Source organism: Phyllobates terribilis, unplaced genomic scaffold, assembly GCF_046119375.1.
Source record: "Phyllobates terribilis strain yellow unplaced genomic scaffold, ASM4611937v1 Scaffold_1__5_contigs__length_1240528914, whole genome shotgun sequence".
In the NCBI taxonomy this organism is placed as follows: Eukaryota; Metazoa; Chordata; class Amphibia; order Anura; family Dendrobatidae; genus Phyllobates; species Phyllobates terribilis.
Window position 1 is genome coordinate 1,079,687,001 of NW_027362761.1, and position 12,645 is coordinate 1,079,699,645.

At 43.3% G+C, this 12,645-nt stretch overlaps 1 protein-coding gene across 3 annotated transcripts in view; it reads right to left on the reverse strand.

Moving 5' to 3' along the window:
- Window positions 1-12,645, reverse strand: part of ATP10D (ATPase phospholipid transporting 10D (putative)) — a 111,441-nt gene that overhangs the window by 50,483 nt on the left and 48,313 nt on the right. For 2 of the 3 annotated variants that reach the window (XM_073645538.1, XM_073645539.1), the window contains exons 2-4: window positions 4,174-4,479; window positions 1,478-1,672; window positions 502-703 (exon numbers count right to left, since the gene is read on the reverse strand). In XM_073645538.1, coding sequence (XP_073501639.1) covers window positions 502-703; window positions 1,478-1,672; window positions 4,174-4,466 — 690 coding nt within the window. In that variant the 5' untranslated portion in view covers window positions 4,467-4,479. Of the gene's footprint in view, window positions 1-501; window positions 704-1,477; window positions 1,673-4,173; window positions 4,501-12,645 lie in introns of all 3 variants that reach the window. The other variant, XM_073645537.1, reaches the window with a different exon arrangement.

Consider the following 12,645-nt stretch of genomic DNA (forward strand, 5'->3'; position numbering starts at 1 on the left):
ATCAAAATATAAAATTAACTCAAATCAGTAACTACTGCAAAAGAGAAAAAAAAATCAAAATGGCAAATTTTTAATTAAAAAAAAAAAAGAAAAGTTTGGCATTGCAGCAATCACACCAACCTAGAGAATCAGGATACCAGGTCATTTAATAATACAATGAACACTGTAAAAAAACAAAACTCGAAGAATGATGTCAGAATTGTGTTTTTTTTGCCCCCACAATTCCATTGTACTTGATATTTTATTCCTGTTCTACATTGTATAATAAAATTAATTTTGTCACTCAAAAACTACAACTTGTCCTGCAAAAAAACAAGTCGTTATACAGGTTTGTAGGCGGGGGAAAAAAAAAGAAAAAGAAAAAAAGTTATGGCTCTTGGAAGAAAGGAACCAAAAGCCGTTTATTATTCCAAACCAGAAGAGCCAAATTAAAAAAAGAAACTATGGAGAACATCTAAACATCCATGAGAAAAATCTTTTTATACAGAATTTACAACTTACTATGACGCATCCTTTGGCCACCTGTCGCTGTTTTAAGTTACTTTCACCATCGAGGCTGGAGGTTTCAATGTGACAGATCCCATCAGGGTCGGAGGAATGCAGTAGGACCATATCAGCCGGGATGATCTCATCACACTGAAGCCTAATGAAATGTCCAACGTGAACATCTTTCCAGTAACATTCAACATATTTCTTTTCCTTCCTAAAACGTAATAAAAACATATAAATTAAAACAAAACAAAAAAACTAGTGTTTTTAAAGAGAATCTGTCAGCAGGATTTGCTATGCAATCGGAAAGCAGCACAATGCAGAGGCTAAGACCCTGATTCCAGTGTTGTGTCACTTACTGTCCTGCTGGGTGCAGTTTTGATTGAATCCCTGTTTACTTTGCTGTAGATGTAGCAGTGCTGTGAATGGGGAGCCGTGTATAACCCCATCCACACCCCTGACTGGCAGCTTCCTGTGTATAATCGGGATAGGTGATAACTCATTGCTTGGTTGGTGTCCGTCCCCTGTGACCTGCACCGATCGACAGAAGAGGGAACTATTATCCTGCTAGTATGCGCCAGTCATTCTCTATGGGACTGCAGGAAAAAGTCAGCGCAGATCTCGACAGCTCCATGAGGAATGAATGGAGAGGAGGTTGATATTGCGAACTGCGGCTTCATTCGAAAAGGATTAAAAGCTTCACTTTCTTCCGTTCTATGCTGATCCCATATGTCAGACACCAACCCATTAATTAGCTTTCACCACAGAACCCCTTTACCATCAAATGCTACTAGCTAAAAAGCCCTGGACTTGCCCAACAGAATGGTTATCACATACACAGAGTTCACTGACCGGCCACAAGCAGACATTACAATATAGGTACATGTTCCTATGGCACAATGTACAGAAAACTGTGTAGTATAGTTTATCACATGCATATGAGCAGCACACCTGATCACTAGGCGCACAGTCTATATACCATGCTTACCTACAATACACCCGTGTCAGTATATGGTTAATGACCTTGTCCAGCTTGTGTTTCCGGTAGTCCTCCAAACCATCTTTAATAGCGATGATAGTCAGTACAACGACGAGGGGGATCATGGTGATCTCCTTCTGGAAAGCCTCCACCACAGGGACCCAGTTCAAAAACACCAGCAAGAGGAAGTATAAATTGGCGGCCCTGAACAGACAAGAAGAAATTGTAGAAAAAAGTACAACATTGTTTTTCAATATTTTAAAGAAGTTTGGGATCCAAAACATATGGCAGTATGTCTTGGTGCCCACCTCCAATAGTTAGAGACGGCCAAAAATTATGTCCAACAGAGCACACTGTGACTCCGTCTGCATCATTACTGTCCATGGCCCCCATAAGCGAATATGGCCCCCATCAGCAGATATGGCCAAATTACGGTTTGCAGGAGTTCAGACGTAAGCCCTGATGAAGCCACTGAGTAAGATGGAACATGATGTGAACGCTGCCTTACCAAAACAGGCTGACCGGAACATGACGTGATTTACAAATTTATTTTCTGTTTAGCTAATTAAATGAACAGATCTGCTGTAAAGGGAATGTGTCATCAAAAAAAAAATCTGATTTTCCTGCTAAATGTATTTTGGCAATCCCCCTCCCCCATATAACAATTGAATTTTTTTTTTAATTTTTTAAAACATTGAGAAAAGTGGCTGAGATTCTAGTCGGCACATGACCACAAGAATGCAAAGCACTTAGGAGCGGTCATGTGATGCCTAATGAAACCGGCAAGCGGAGTAGAGTCCTAATGGTGTGCACGCTACGCGACATTAGGATTCATCGGTGCTTGCCCACAATTTATTCAGGGGTGTACAAGCCTTTTAATGGTTAGCTTGATGGCATTATTCTGTCACTATGTGGTGGTATTAACCCATCATATCATGTCCCCTCTTATTGGAGAGAGTCAGGACAAAAAAAAAATAACAGTAAGCTGACCAAAAGGAGGTGTAGAGAGCTACAAAAATGTTTAAAGATCCGCAAATGCACAAGCTTTTACATTTTCAGACTGTCGAGTTTCGTTTTTTTTATGCCATCTAGAAATTAGATTTGTAAGTCTGTCCAAATGTTTATGACTTTAAAAAATGTGCAATTTAATATACATATAGGGGTTAACTAGTGTGATAGTTTTATAGATCGAGTCGTTCTGGATGCGGCGATACGAAATGTGTACTTTTTTTGTTTTTACATAAATATGTGTATTTATTGGTGTAATATTTTTGTTCTTTATTTTGTATACTAAAATACACAATTTTTATAAAAAATAAAAAGTTAATGTAGTTGATGTTGGTATGGAACAGCAATGTTTAAGCCAAAAGCCTGATGTACCAAGGTGCTCTTAATTTTCTATTGGCAAAATTGTGCATATTTGGGATCTGTTCAACAGCCTTACCGTATATCTAGAATGTTTTTTTTTTGGGGGGGGTTCATGGACAGTTCTTGCTATTTAGCACTTATAGGGAACCTGTCACGTCCTAGTTACTATCATCACTGCCCCTATTGCTTTGTTAGTGATGCAATGTGCATCACTAACAAGCTGTTTTCATGAAAATCAGTGGTAGTATAATGATGTTATAACTTTATATATATTTTGCACTACCTGCTCGTATTCAGTCATAGGGGTGTGATTCTCAGATTCAGTCATGGGCGGGCGCCGCATTCAGTTAGTGCTGGCGCCGCCCATGACATTTGAATACTGCTCCTGGCAAGCGCTATTATTGTGGGGTGCATGCACATTTGCACACGTCGGGCCTCCGGTCCGGCGCATGCACACTGAGGCGGCATGACCACCAGCTTCAGTGCGCATGCGCGGTCACCTGTGGCTCCCGGCGCGTGCGCGGCCAATGTATCTTGCGGTCACCACATGCGCAGTGACACTGAAGGGGTGACCGCAAGATACATTGGCTGCGCACGCACCCCGGGAGCCACAGGTCACAGAGTGTGCGCACTGAAGGTGGTAATCACACCGCCTCAGTGTTTCCGCGCCGGACCAGCGGCCCGACGTGTGCAAATGCGCCCCACAAACCTAGCGCTTGCCAGGAGCAGTATTCAAATGTCATGGGCGGCACCAGCACTAACTGAGTGCGGCGACCACCCATGACTGAATGTGAGAATCACTCCCCTATGACTAAATACGAGCAGGTAGTACAAAGTATATAAAACGTTATAACATCATTATACTACCACCGATTTTAATGAAAACAGCTTGTTAGTGATGCACATAGCATCACTAACAAAGCAATGGGGGCAGTTTACATAGCTACAAGGACGTGACCGGTTCCCTTTAAAGGGATTCTGTCAGCATTAAGATGCCGTCCAATCTGAGGCACCGTGTTATAGAGCTCTTTCTGGGATTTTCAGTCCAGTGGGCGGTCCTGTCAGTGACTGACAGCTTTCTTTGTATAAATGTGCACACAGAGAAAGCTGTCAGTCACTGATAGGACCGCCCACTGGACTGAAAATCCCAGAAAGAGCAGATGAATAAATGATAAAACTACAGGTTATACTGAATCTTTTCTCACAAAACTATATATCAATCTACTCAGCTCCTCCTGCTCTATAACATGACACCTGCAGATCGGACTGTATTTTCATGGTAAAAGGTTTCCTTTAAAATAAATAAAAAGGTGACAATACCTATTTTTTTCATTTACCTATGAAATTGTTCAAACAAGTTCCTTGGTAGAAAATTCAGCAATGTGTACTTGGTTGTCCGTATTCTGTTGTTTTTGTAGCCCCTGGATATCCTTTCATACTCTTCCTTAAACCGTTCGGAACATGGGATCACAGTGCGGTGTTTAGAAATTAATCTGCTCCTGTTGGGATTTCTACCACAAAACGTCAGGAAGGGACATAATAGCGAGGAGCCATCGGAGGTGTCATTGACTCCACTGAGGGGTGCGACATGCTGCCATCTCCGACGTGCCCACTGCAAGGGGCTAGCCATGTCAGGTCAGGTGCTGAAATAAGTTTCCAATTTTATAAAAAGAAAAATTATACACTGGAAATATTAAAATAAAAACTGACATGCACACAAATCAATATTGTATTTTTTAACCCATTCACAACCAGGCGAATTTTCACTTTTTTCACCTATGTTTTCTCCTACCCTTCTTCAAAGAGTCACAACTTTTTTTTACTTTTTAGTTGACACAGCAATATTAGGACATGTTCACACGTTTCGTTTTTGCTGCGTTTTTCAGGATCCCAAAGGTCAGCTTTGCTTCTGACTCGCCCCCTGGGCCTGTGTTGTGCGTGCACGTGTGTGCGGGGAATACCCGGAGCCGGATCGCTTGGGGTTGTAGTCTCTGTGGCGATGACCCGGCCCGTGCCCAGGGGGGTCAATTCAGTGGCAGTCTATTTGTAAGGTTTTAAGTTAATTGTCCGACTACGCCACCCGTGGATTGCGGCCAGTGCGGACCGCCGCTGCAAGGCAGACCGCTGGGGCTGATGGGGTATGCAGCTGAGGTGGTGTGACTCCCCACGGGAGGAGTGCAGCCCCAGGGCAGTGTAGTAGAGGATGGGAGTGATGGTGCGGGCGTCCCAGTACTAATAGTGCCGACGCGGTGAGAAAGCACAGAGACAAGGTGTTGCAGTTCAAATGCTTTACTCACAGTTCTCATCCAGGTCACTTGTGCGCAGGTAGGACCGCCGGAGCCGTGCTGCGTCCACCAGGCAAGAGGCTCGGTCAACCTCCAGGTAATTCCGGAGTGTGGCCCAGGACTCCCTTCTATTCCTTTCTCTGGCCGTGCCCCACCAGTGACACTACTTTTGTCCAGCTGCCTCGGGCCTTCTCCTGGGAGGGCTTCGTGCTCGCTGCCCTGACCCTATGTGGTATGCCTTTCTAGTAGGTGTAGTGAGGGGTCGCACCAAGATATGATGACGACCGCCGGTCCTTGGCTGAGGATTAGTCGCCTCCACCAACTTGGGATCCGGTACCCTGTTCTGCCAACCCGTCACCCGCAATCTCCTGGGCCTTTGGGGTGACTTCTGCCTTCGTGTCTCTGGGCCTCTCTTGGTGTTCTGTTTCTTTCCTTCTTTCCTTTCTGTTCCTTGCTGTTACTGTCCTTCTCCTCTGGCTCTGGCCTTCACTCTAGGCCTGCCTTGTGGAGCTGGGCCCTGGCTGAGCCACAGCTCCCTGTCAGCCCTCTCTGGCTGAGCTCCTCTCCTCTTCTCCTCCTCTGACTGTCTTGCCTCTACTTCTAAGATGGTGCCCACCTTATATACCTCCCTCTCTGTGTATGAGCCCAGGTGACTTGCAACCAATGGGCTCCTCCCTATGCCCAGAAACCCTCCCCTCCTGCTCCTACATCACTGGGTGTGCTTCCCCCTCCCCACTCCAGCCAGGGACAGATGCTGTCGTGCCTGCACTTCTGTCTCGTGGGAGCACCGTTGAGCTGTCCCCCGGAAATGGGGTGTGTGTGATGCATGCAGCCTACCGAGCCTGGTCCACACTCCCTCCTTGCCCGGGAGTGGGATATCACACCTCTGGGTGCAATACCCCTGTAGCGGTCGAACCCTCGGGGAGCTACACTTCCACCACAGAACCATGAACACAGGTCACTAACGCAAGAAATTTGTGAAACCATAAAACCATTTTTGGAAAAAGGGCAATTTGATCAAATTATTTAGTGGAAAAAGTTTTTCATGTCTGAAAAAATAGTAACTATTCTGAACAAAAAAGTTCATGAGTACAAGACATAATACACAATTACAAATTTAACAGCAGGGGGAGCTGAATGGGTTGGGAATAGTGATGAGCGAGTATGTTTTGTTAACCCTTTCGCCGAGTATACTCGGCCGAGCACCGAGTATTTATAGCGTGCTCGGGCTTTAAGTTTTTGTCGCTTCGTGAACATGATTTGCAACTGTTTGACAAATTGAATACATGTGAGGAATGCTGGAAAAACAGGCATTCCTCACATGTATTAAAGCTGTCAAACAGTCGCAAATCATGTTCACGGAGTGACGAAAACTTAAAGCCCGAGCACGCTATAAATACTCGGTGCTCGGCCGAGTATACTCGGCGAAAGGGTTAACAAAACATACTCGATCATCACTAGTTGGGAATAGTTTACCCAAGTGGACAGAGAATGTGTTTGTAAAACATGGTTTACTTTCACACTTTGGTCGGCCACAGGTATTGTTCAATTTCACACTTTGGTAGGCCAATGTTTACTTTTTACACATCACTAATTTAATTAAACTGTACAAATCCTAACTTCCATGAACACCAAGATATTATGGTTTAAACTAGGGAAAATCACAAAAATATATGGGTTTCACATACTGCTGCACCTACTTTTTTTCACTAAAAAAGCAGCAAAGTCTGATAGCTGTGTTTTTTGCTATGTTTTTGCACTTACCCATTGCTTTCTAAGGGTGAAAAAACACTGAAAAAATGCTGAAAACAGTGACATGCTGCAGTTTGCAAAAATGCAGCAGTTTTCCAAATCAGTCAGGAAGAAAAAAACAATGCGTGTTGCTGGTACTGTAAAACGCAGCTTTAATTTGCATAAAAATTGCAGCAAAAACGCAACGTGTGAACATAGCCTAATGGTAGTTTTGAAAGAAACCATTCAACAGTGAAATGTATTGAAAAACATGAAAAAAAAATTGGGGAGAAATGGTGAAAAAATGTAATTCAGAGATGGGTTTTCTTTGGGCGTTCATTTTATATTTGGAACTTTTTGGGAGATATTTTGTGTTGCACTATTGTGTTTGGCATGAAAAGAAAAATGTACCCAAATATGGTACTAATAGAAACTGGAACTCTTCAGCTACAGTCACAACAAAAATAAAAAAATGGTTGTGGCTCTTGGAATATGATAACATAAAAAATATTTCTTTTTGACCAGAAAACATGTTTTTACAGTACAAAAATGGAAAAATATTTTGCAACTGCAAATCACATGTAGAATTAACTTATGATATTTTTACTTCAGTGCACAAAGTTAAAAAATAAAAAATTAAAAAAGCAAGCCCAAATACTTAAAAGTTATTCAGTAAATTCTATGAAACTGCACAATGGTTACATATAAAAATAAAAAAATAATCAATCTCTTTGATGGCTATATCCAACACCTAAAAAAAAAAAAAAAAAAAAAAGTGCTTGTGTTGAGTTGACACAAATACATTTTTTATAACACTGATGTAAAAGGTAATAAAAAGTAAAAAGGAGACCATTAAATATATTTGGCACCACACCAACTGAGATGGCCTAAAGCTGGGATGTCAATCTCAATGTCATGCAATGTGAGGGAAAGACTAAGTGCACAACAACGGGAAGAGGGGAAGGAAGTCCACACACTAGGGAAAGGGGGAGTGGAGACCCCTAGGCAGATCTGACAATTACCCTGATGCCCCTAACATCCCTAAATAGGTTCCGCACCTATCGCCGAACAGGAAACCTAATCGTTGACTGCCCCTAGCGATAGGCCCTAGGTAGGGAGGGGACGGGGTGAGCACTAGTCAGCCCCCAATGCAACTAAAGACAAAACAGGTAGACAGACCAGGGAAACACTTAGCTTGAGCAGACACCAGAGAGATCACACCAACTATCCTCCAAGGGAACTCCAAGAAGACACTAGCCGACTATTAGTATTTCAAGCCGGGACAGAGGAAAACAGAGCTATCCAGCAAGGGTCACTGCTAGGTCCTACAGGGAGAAGGATATCACTACACTACAGAGATGAAAAGATCAAGAAGGTGCCTGCAGAGCCAAGAGCAATGACCTTCTACAGTTGGATCCAGAATGACTGTCTATCACACCTGTGACACTGAAACACACAGGGCCAAAATGAAAAACTTGGACAAAGTCGCCAGCCAACCAGTATACAGTATAATGGGCCCCACAGAGTCCTCCGTACAGTATAATGGGCCCCACAAAGCCCTCCATACAGAATAATGGGCCCCACAAAGCCCTCCATACAGAATAAAGGGCCGCACATAGGGATGGTGGCTCTGGTGTCGCGGGCCAAATAAAACCACCCACAGGCCAGAGTTTGACATGTATGGCCTAAAGCATCAAGCTTAACCAATGTATAATGTGTAGATCCAAATAGTTCAATTGCTCAAAAAGTCAAAAGGTCTAAAAATGAACAGGTAAAATTTGCATCTAACTGTAGGGTAGATACCAGGGCTGTGGAGTCGGCAAAACAAACCACTGACTCAGACTTCTCAATTTCCCTGACTCCCGACTCAGACTTCGCAGCCCTGCCTCACTACTGAGCGTGTACATAAAGTGCAGCACAGATTCATCTCAACTAACTAAAAGCAGAGAACCCTAGGCTAAGTACCCATGATGCAGAAATGCTCCGGATTTTTCCTGAGCGTTTCTGCATTTCCCTGGCAGAAAAAATGCATGCGAATCTTACATGCGTTTTTCCTGTCAGGGACAAGCGTAAGTGAAGAGTTTTGATCATGCGATTTCGCATGCGGGTTGTCAAGCGCTTTCCAAGCGATTTTAGCATCACTTGGAAAGTGCTTGGCAACTTAGTCACACTATATAAATCCATGCAACCGGCATGGATTTTATATAGTGTGACCAAGTTAGTTTAAAAAAAAAGAATAAAAATGGTAAAAAATTAAAACATATACTCACCTTCCGATGGCCCCCGATCTCCTTATCTGATACGTCCGGTCTTCCCGTTGTCTTGCGGTTGTGTAAAAGGACCTTCCATGACGTCATTTAGTCATGTGACAGGTCACGCGACTAAATGACATCATGGCAGGTCCTTTTAGGCTATGTGCCCACGATGCAGAAATGAAGCAGAAAATTTCTGCATAATTTCTGCATCTCCCTGGCAGAAAAAAACGCATGCGGATTGACAAGCGCTTTCCAGGCGATTTTAGCATCACCTGGAAAGTGCTTGACAACTTGGTCACACTATATAAATCCATGCAACCGGCATATATAGTGTGACCGTAAAAGAATGTTTAAAAATAAAAAAATAAAGCTATACTTACCCTCCGATGGCCCGGCATGTGCTGCCGCGTTCGTTCCTGGCTGCCGGGATATCGCGAGACACTGCGCTGAAGGGCCTGCGGTCACATGACTGTGACGTCACCTCAGGTCCTTCAGTCTTGCACACAAGCAGAGGGAAGGAGACCGGGGACCGTCGGAAGGTGAATATAATCTTTATTTTTTACAGGTACAATGGTACCCAGGTCTGGATGAGAGTCTCCTCTCCTCCAGACTTGGGTACTATCCGCACAGTGAAACGCATATAATCAGTGAGTACAAATGTACTGACACGGATTATGTGCGTCTCAATGCAAGTCAATGGCGGCAATTACGCCGCGCTTCCGCAAAATTAATGGACATGCTGCGGATTTTTGAGCGCAGCATAAACACTGCGGAAAAATCCGCAGCATGGGCATTGAAAGTGCGGAATTGCATAGGGGACCATGGCAGAAGGCTTACCATGCGTTTATGCTGCGGAAACTTCCGCACCAAAAACGCATGAAATATGCATCGTGGGCACACAGCCTTAGACCATCGCGAGCTGCCGGGGAGCCAGGACGCATCGCTATAGAGACCGGGGGCCATCAGAAGGTGGGTATAATGTATATTTTTTATTTTAATTCTTTTTTTTTTTTTTTTAACAGGTTCTATGGTACCCGGGTCTGGAGGAGAGTCTCCTCTTCTCCAGACCCGGGTACCATCCGCACATTGAATCGCTTATTATCCACATGTGTACATGTAGTCATGCGGATATTAAGCTATTCAATGCAAGTCAATGGCGGCGAAAACACAGCGATTACGCAAAATAATTGGTAGTGCTGCGGATTTTTCCGCAATGATAATCCGCAGCGGAAATTCCAGCAGCATGTGCACAGCACATGCGGATTATCATTGGGGGACATGGCAGACCTTCTACCAAGCGTTTTTGCAGCGGAATTCCAGCTGCGGAAACGCTTGAAAAATGCATAGTGGGCACACAGCCTTAGATCAGGAACAGAACAGACATTTTTAGGACATTTCAGAACTTTCCCAAATTCTTATGAAAACATTTACAGCACATCCTGCATTGTATTACTGTACCCAATGTATTACATATTTTAGGAGTCAGAGTCGGTTTATTTTATACCCAATCCAACTCCACCCAAATGGACACCGACTTCGACTCCACAGCCTTTGTAGATAGCCTGTGTCAATAATACTGGTGGTCCCAAGGCAGCCCCTGTCCCACACGGTTTGGGCAGGTTATACATAGACATAAGATAATCACTGAAAAAAAAGAATTGACGACCACGCAGAGTCCAAATTTGTAAGATGCAGCAAAAAGGAAAATTATTTGATCGATCAGCTGATAAAACCTCATGGTTGTGGTTCGGCCAACCATCAGAATATAAATGTAGATCGTTTATCTGATAATTGCACAATGTTACAAATCGACTGTTGCATAATCTGTTTTGTAGATAAATCCCTCAAGCATGGCTATATCTACTTTTAGAAATGAGAATATTAAACATTTTTGAATGAGACACACAATTTACTATTAGTCCTGGTGAATAATAGTTTTGCCGCAGACGATGTGCCTCTTTCTGCTACCACCAGTGCCATAAAGTCTGAAGTATGGAGGATCAATATGGTAACAATGCTTTATGAATGTAAGCCTGGCACAAGAGTCATGTACATGGGAAACTCAAGTTTTCAATGTACAGATAAGACATGACACATATCACAACCCAATGTGAATATTGTGCTACGCAAACAACCATACGGATTTCCCTGCTAATCACATATAAAGGATACTCTTCACAAGTCTACATGTGTGCGCCCAAATTTCAATTAAAGCCAGAACAATAGAAGTTTGCTGCTTCTGTGTTTTTAGATCTTTTAGTTCAGATGTTTCTATGGTTACTGGAAAACAATTTTAAGCATTTGATAAGGTTTAAAACGTTTACTGAAATATATCAAGTTTATGCAAAGACTCGATGGAGGCGGTTCATCAAAGCTTTAACACTAGAATACTGGCGTAAAACACTTTTAAATGTCGCAAATATTGAGGCTTTTGGTGTTTTCAAGCACGTAAGAGGCAACTCTGCCAAAATGGGCAAAGATGAGGAGGAGCAGAGATGGGGAATGGCTAACCCTGCCCCTCAAATTCTGCAAAAGTGTTGGAAGGTTTTTTACTCCAGAATTCCAACACCAGTCTATTTTTGGTCGAGACACATACTACCATGAAGACCACAGGCTCTCAATTGGTGAATCTCCTGTCTATGAACTCAAAACCAAACAAATTAACTAGCACTTTTACCTTGTGACGGGGTCTCCATTTTTAGATACTATTCTTTAGTCATGGAAAGTGTTGAGGCAAAACTGTGAGTGAGCCCACTCCCTTGGATGAAAACTAGCCCCACACGTCAGGATGCTTTACTTTTGTCATGACACAGGACTCATGGTAGAGCTCACCTTTTCTTCTCCAGACAATTATTATTCCAGATGTGCTAAACAGTCTGAAGGGGGCTTCATCAAAGATAACTTTGAAGCAAGTACAGGAATTGGACTGCAGAAGACTGAGGTAAAGTTTTCTGTGATGAAACCCCCTTCAGACTCTTGGCGTTTATCTGTGGGAATTTTTGCCCATTCATCTAGAAGAGCATTTGTGGGGTCAGACACTGATGTTGCATGAGAAGGCCTGGGTCACAATCTACACCCTGTTCATCTAAAAAAGTGTTTGACATAGTTGAGGTCAGTGCTAGGTGCGGGCCAGTCATCAACACTAAACTCGCTCAACCATGCTTTCATGGACTTTACTGTGTGCACTAGGGCACTGTCATGCTGGCACAGATTGGTGGAGGTCCAAGTCGTGTGAACCCCTCACCCTAAGTGTACAGCTCAGGAGACAGAAGCACACAAGCTCCTGTCCAAGCACACACATCGAAAGCTGTACATATTCAACTGAAGGCAAAGGTTCGTAGCCTCAGCTTTCTATAGAATATGCACTACAGTCTGTACGTACTCACACAGGAGCTGATAAGTAGCTCCATAAGTCTTTGGTAAAGAAGTGGGGTGGCATCAGGAACCGGACCACCACAGATTTACTTGCAACTATAAAGGCACTGAAAAAAAAAACACTTTTAAAAAGATTTTGTTACTCTTCGAGAAGTAAAACTGT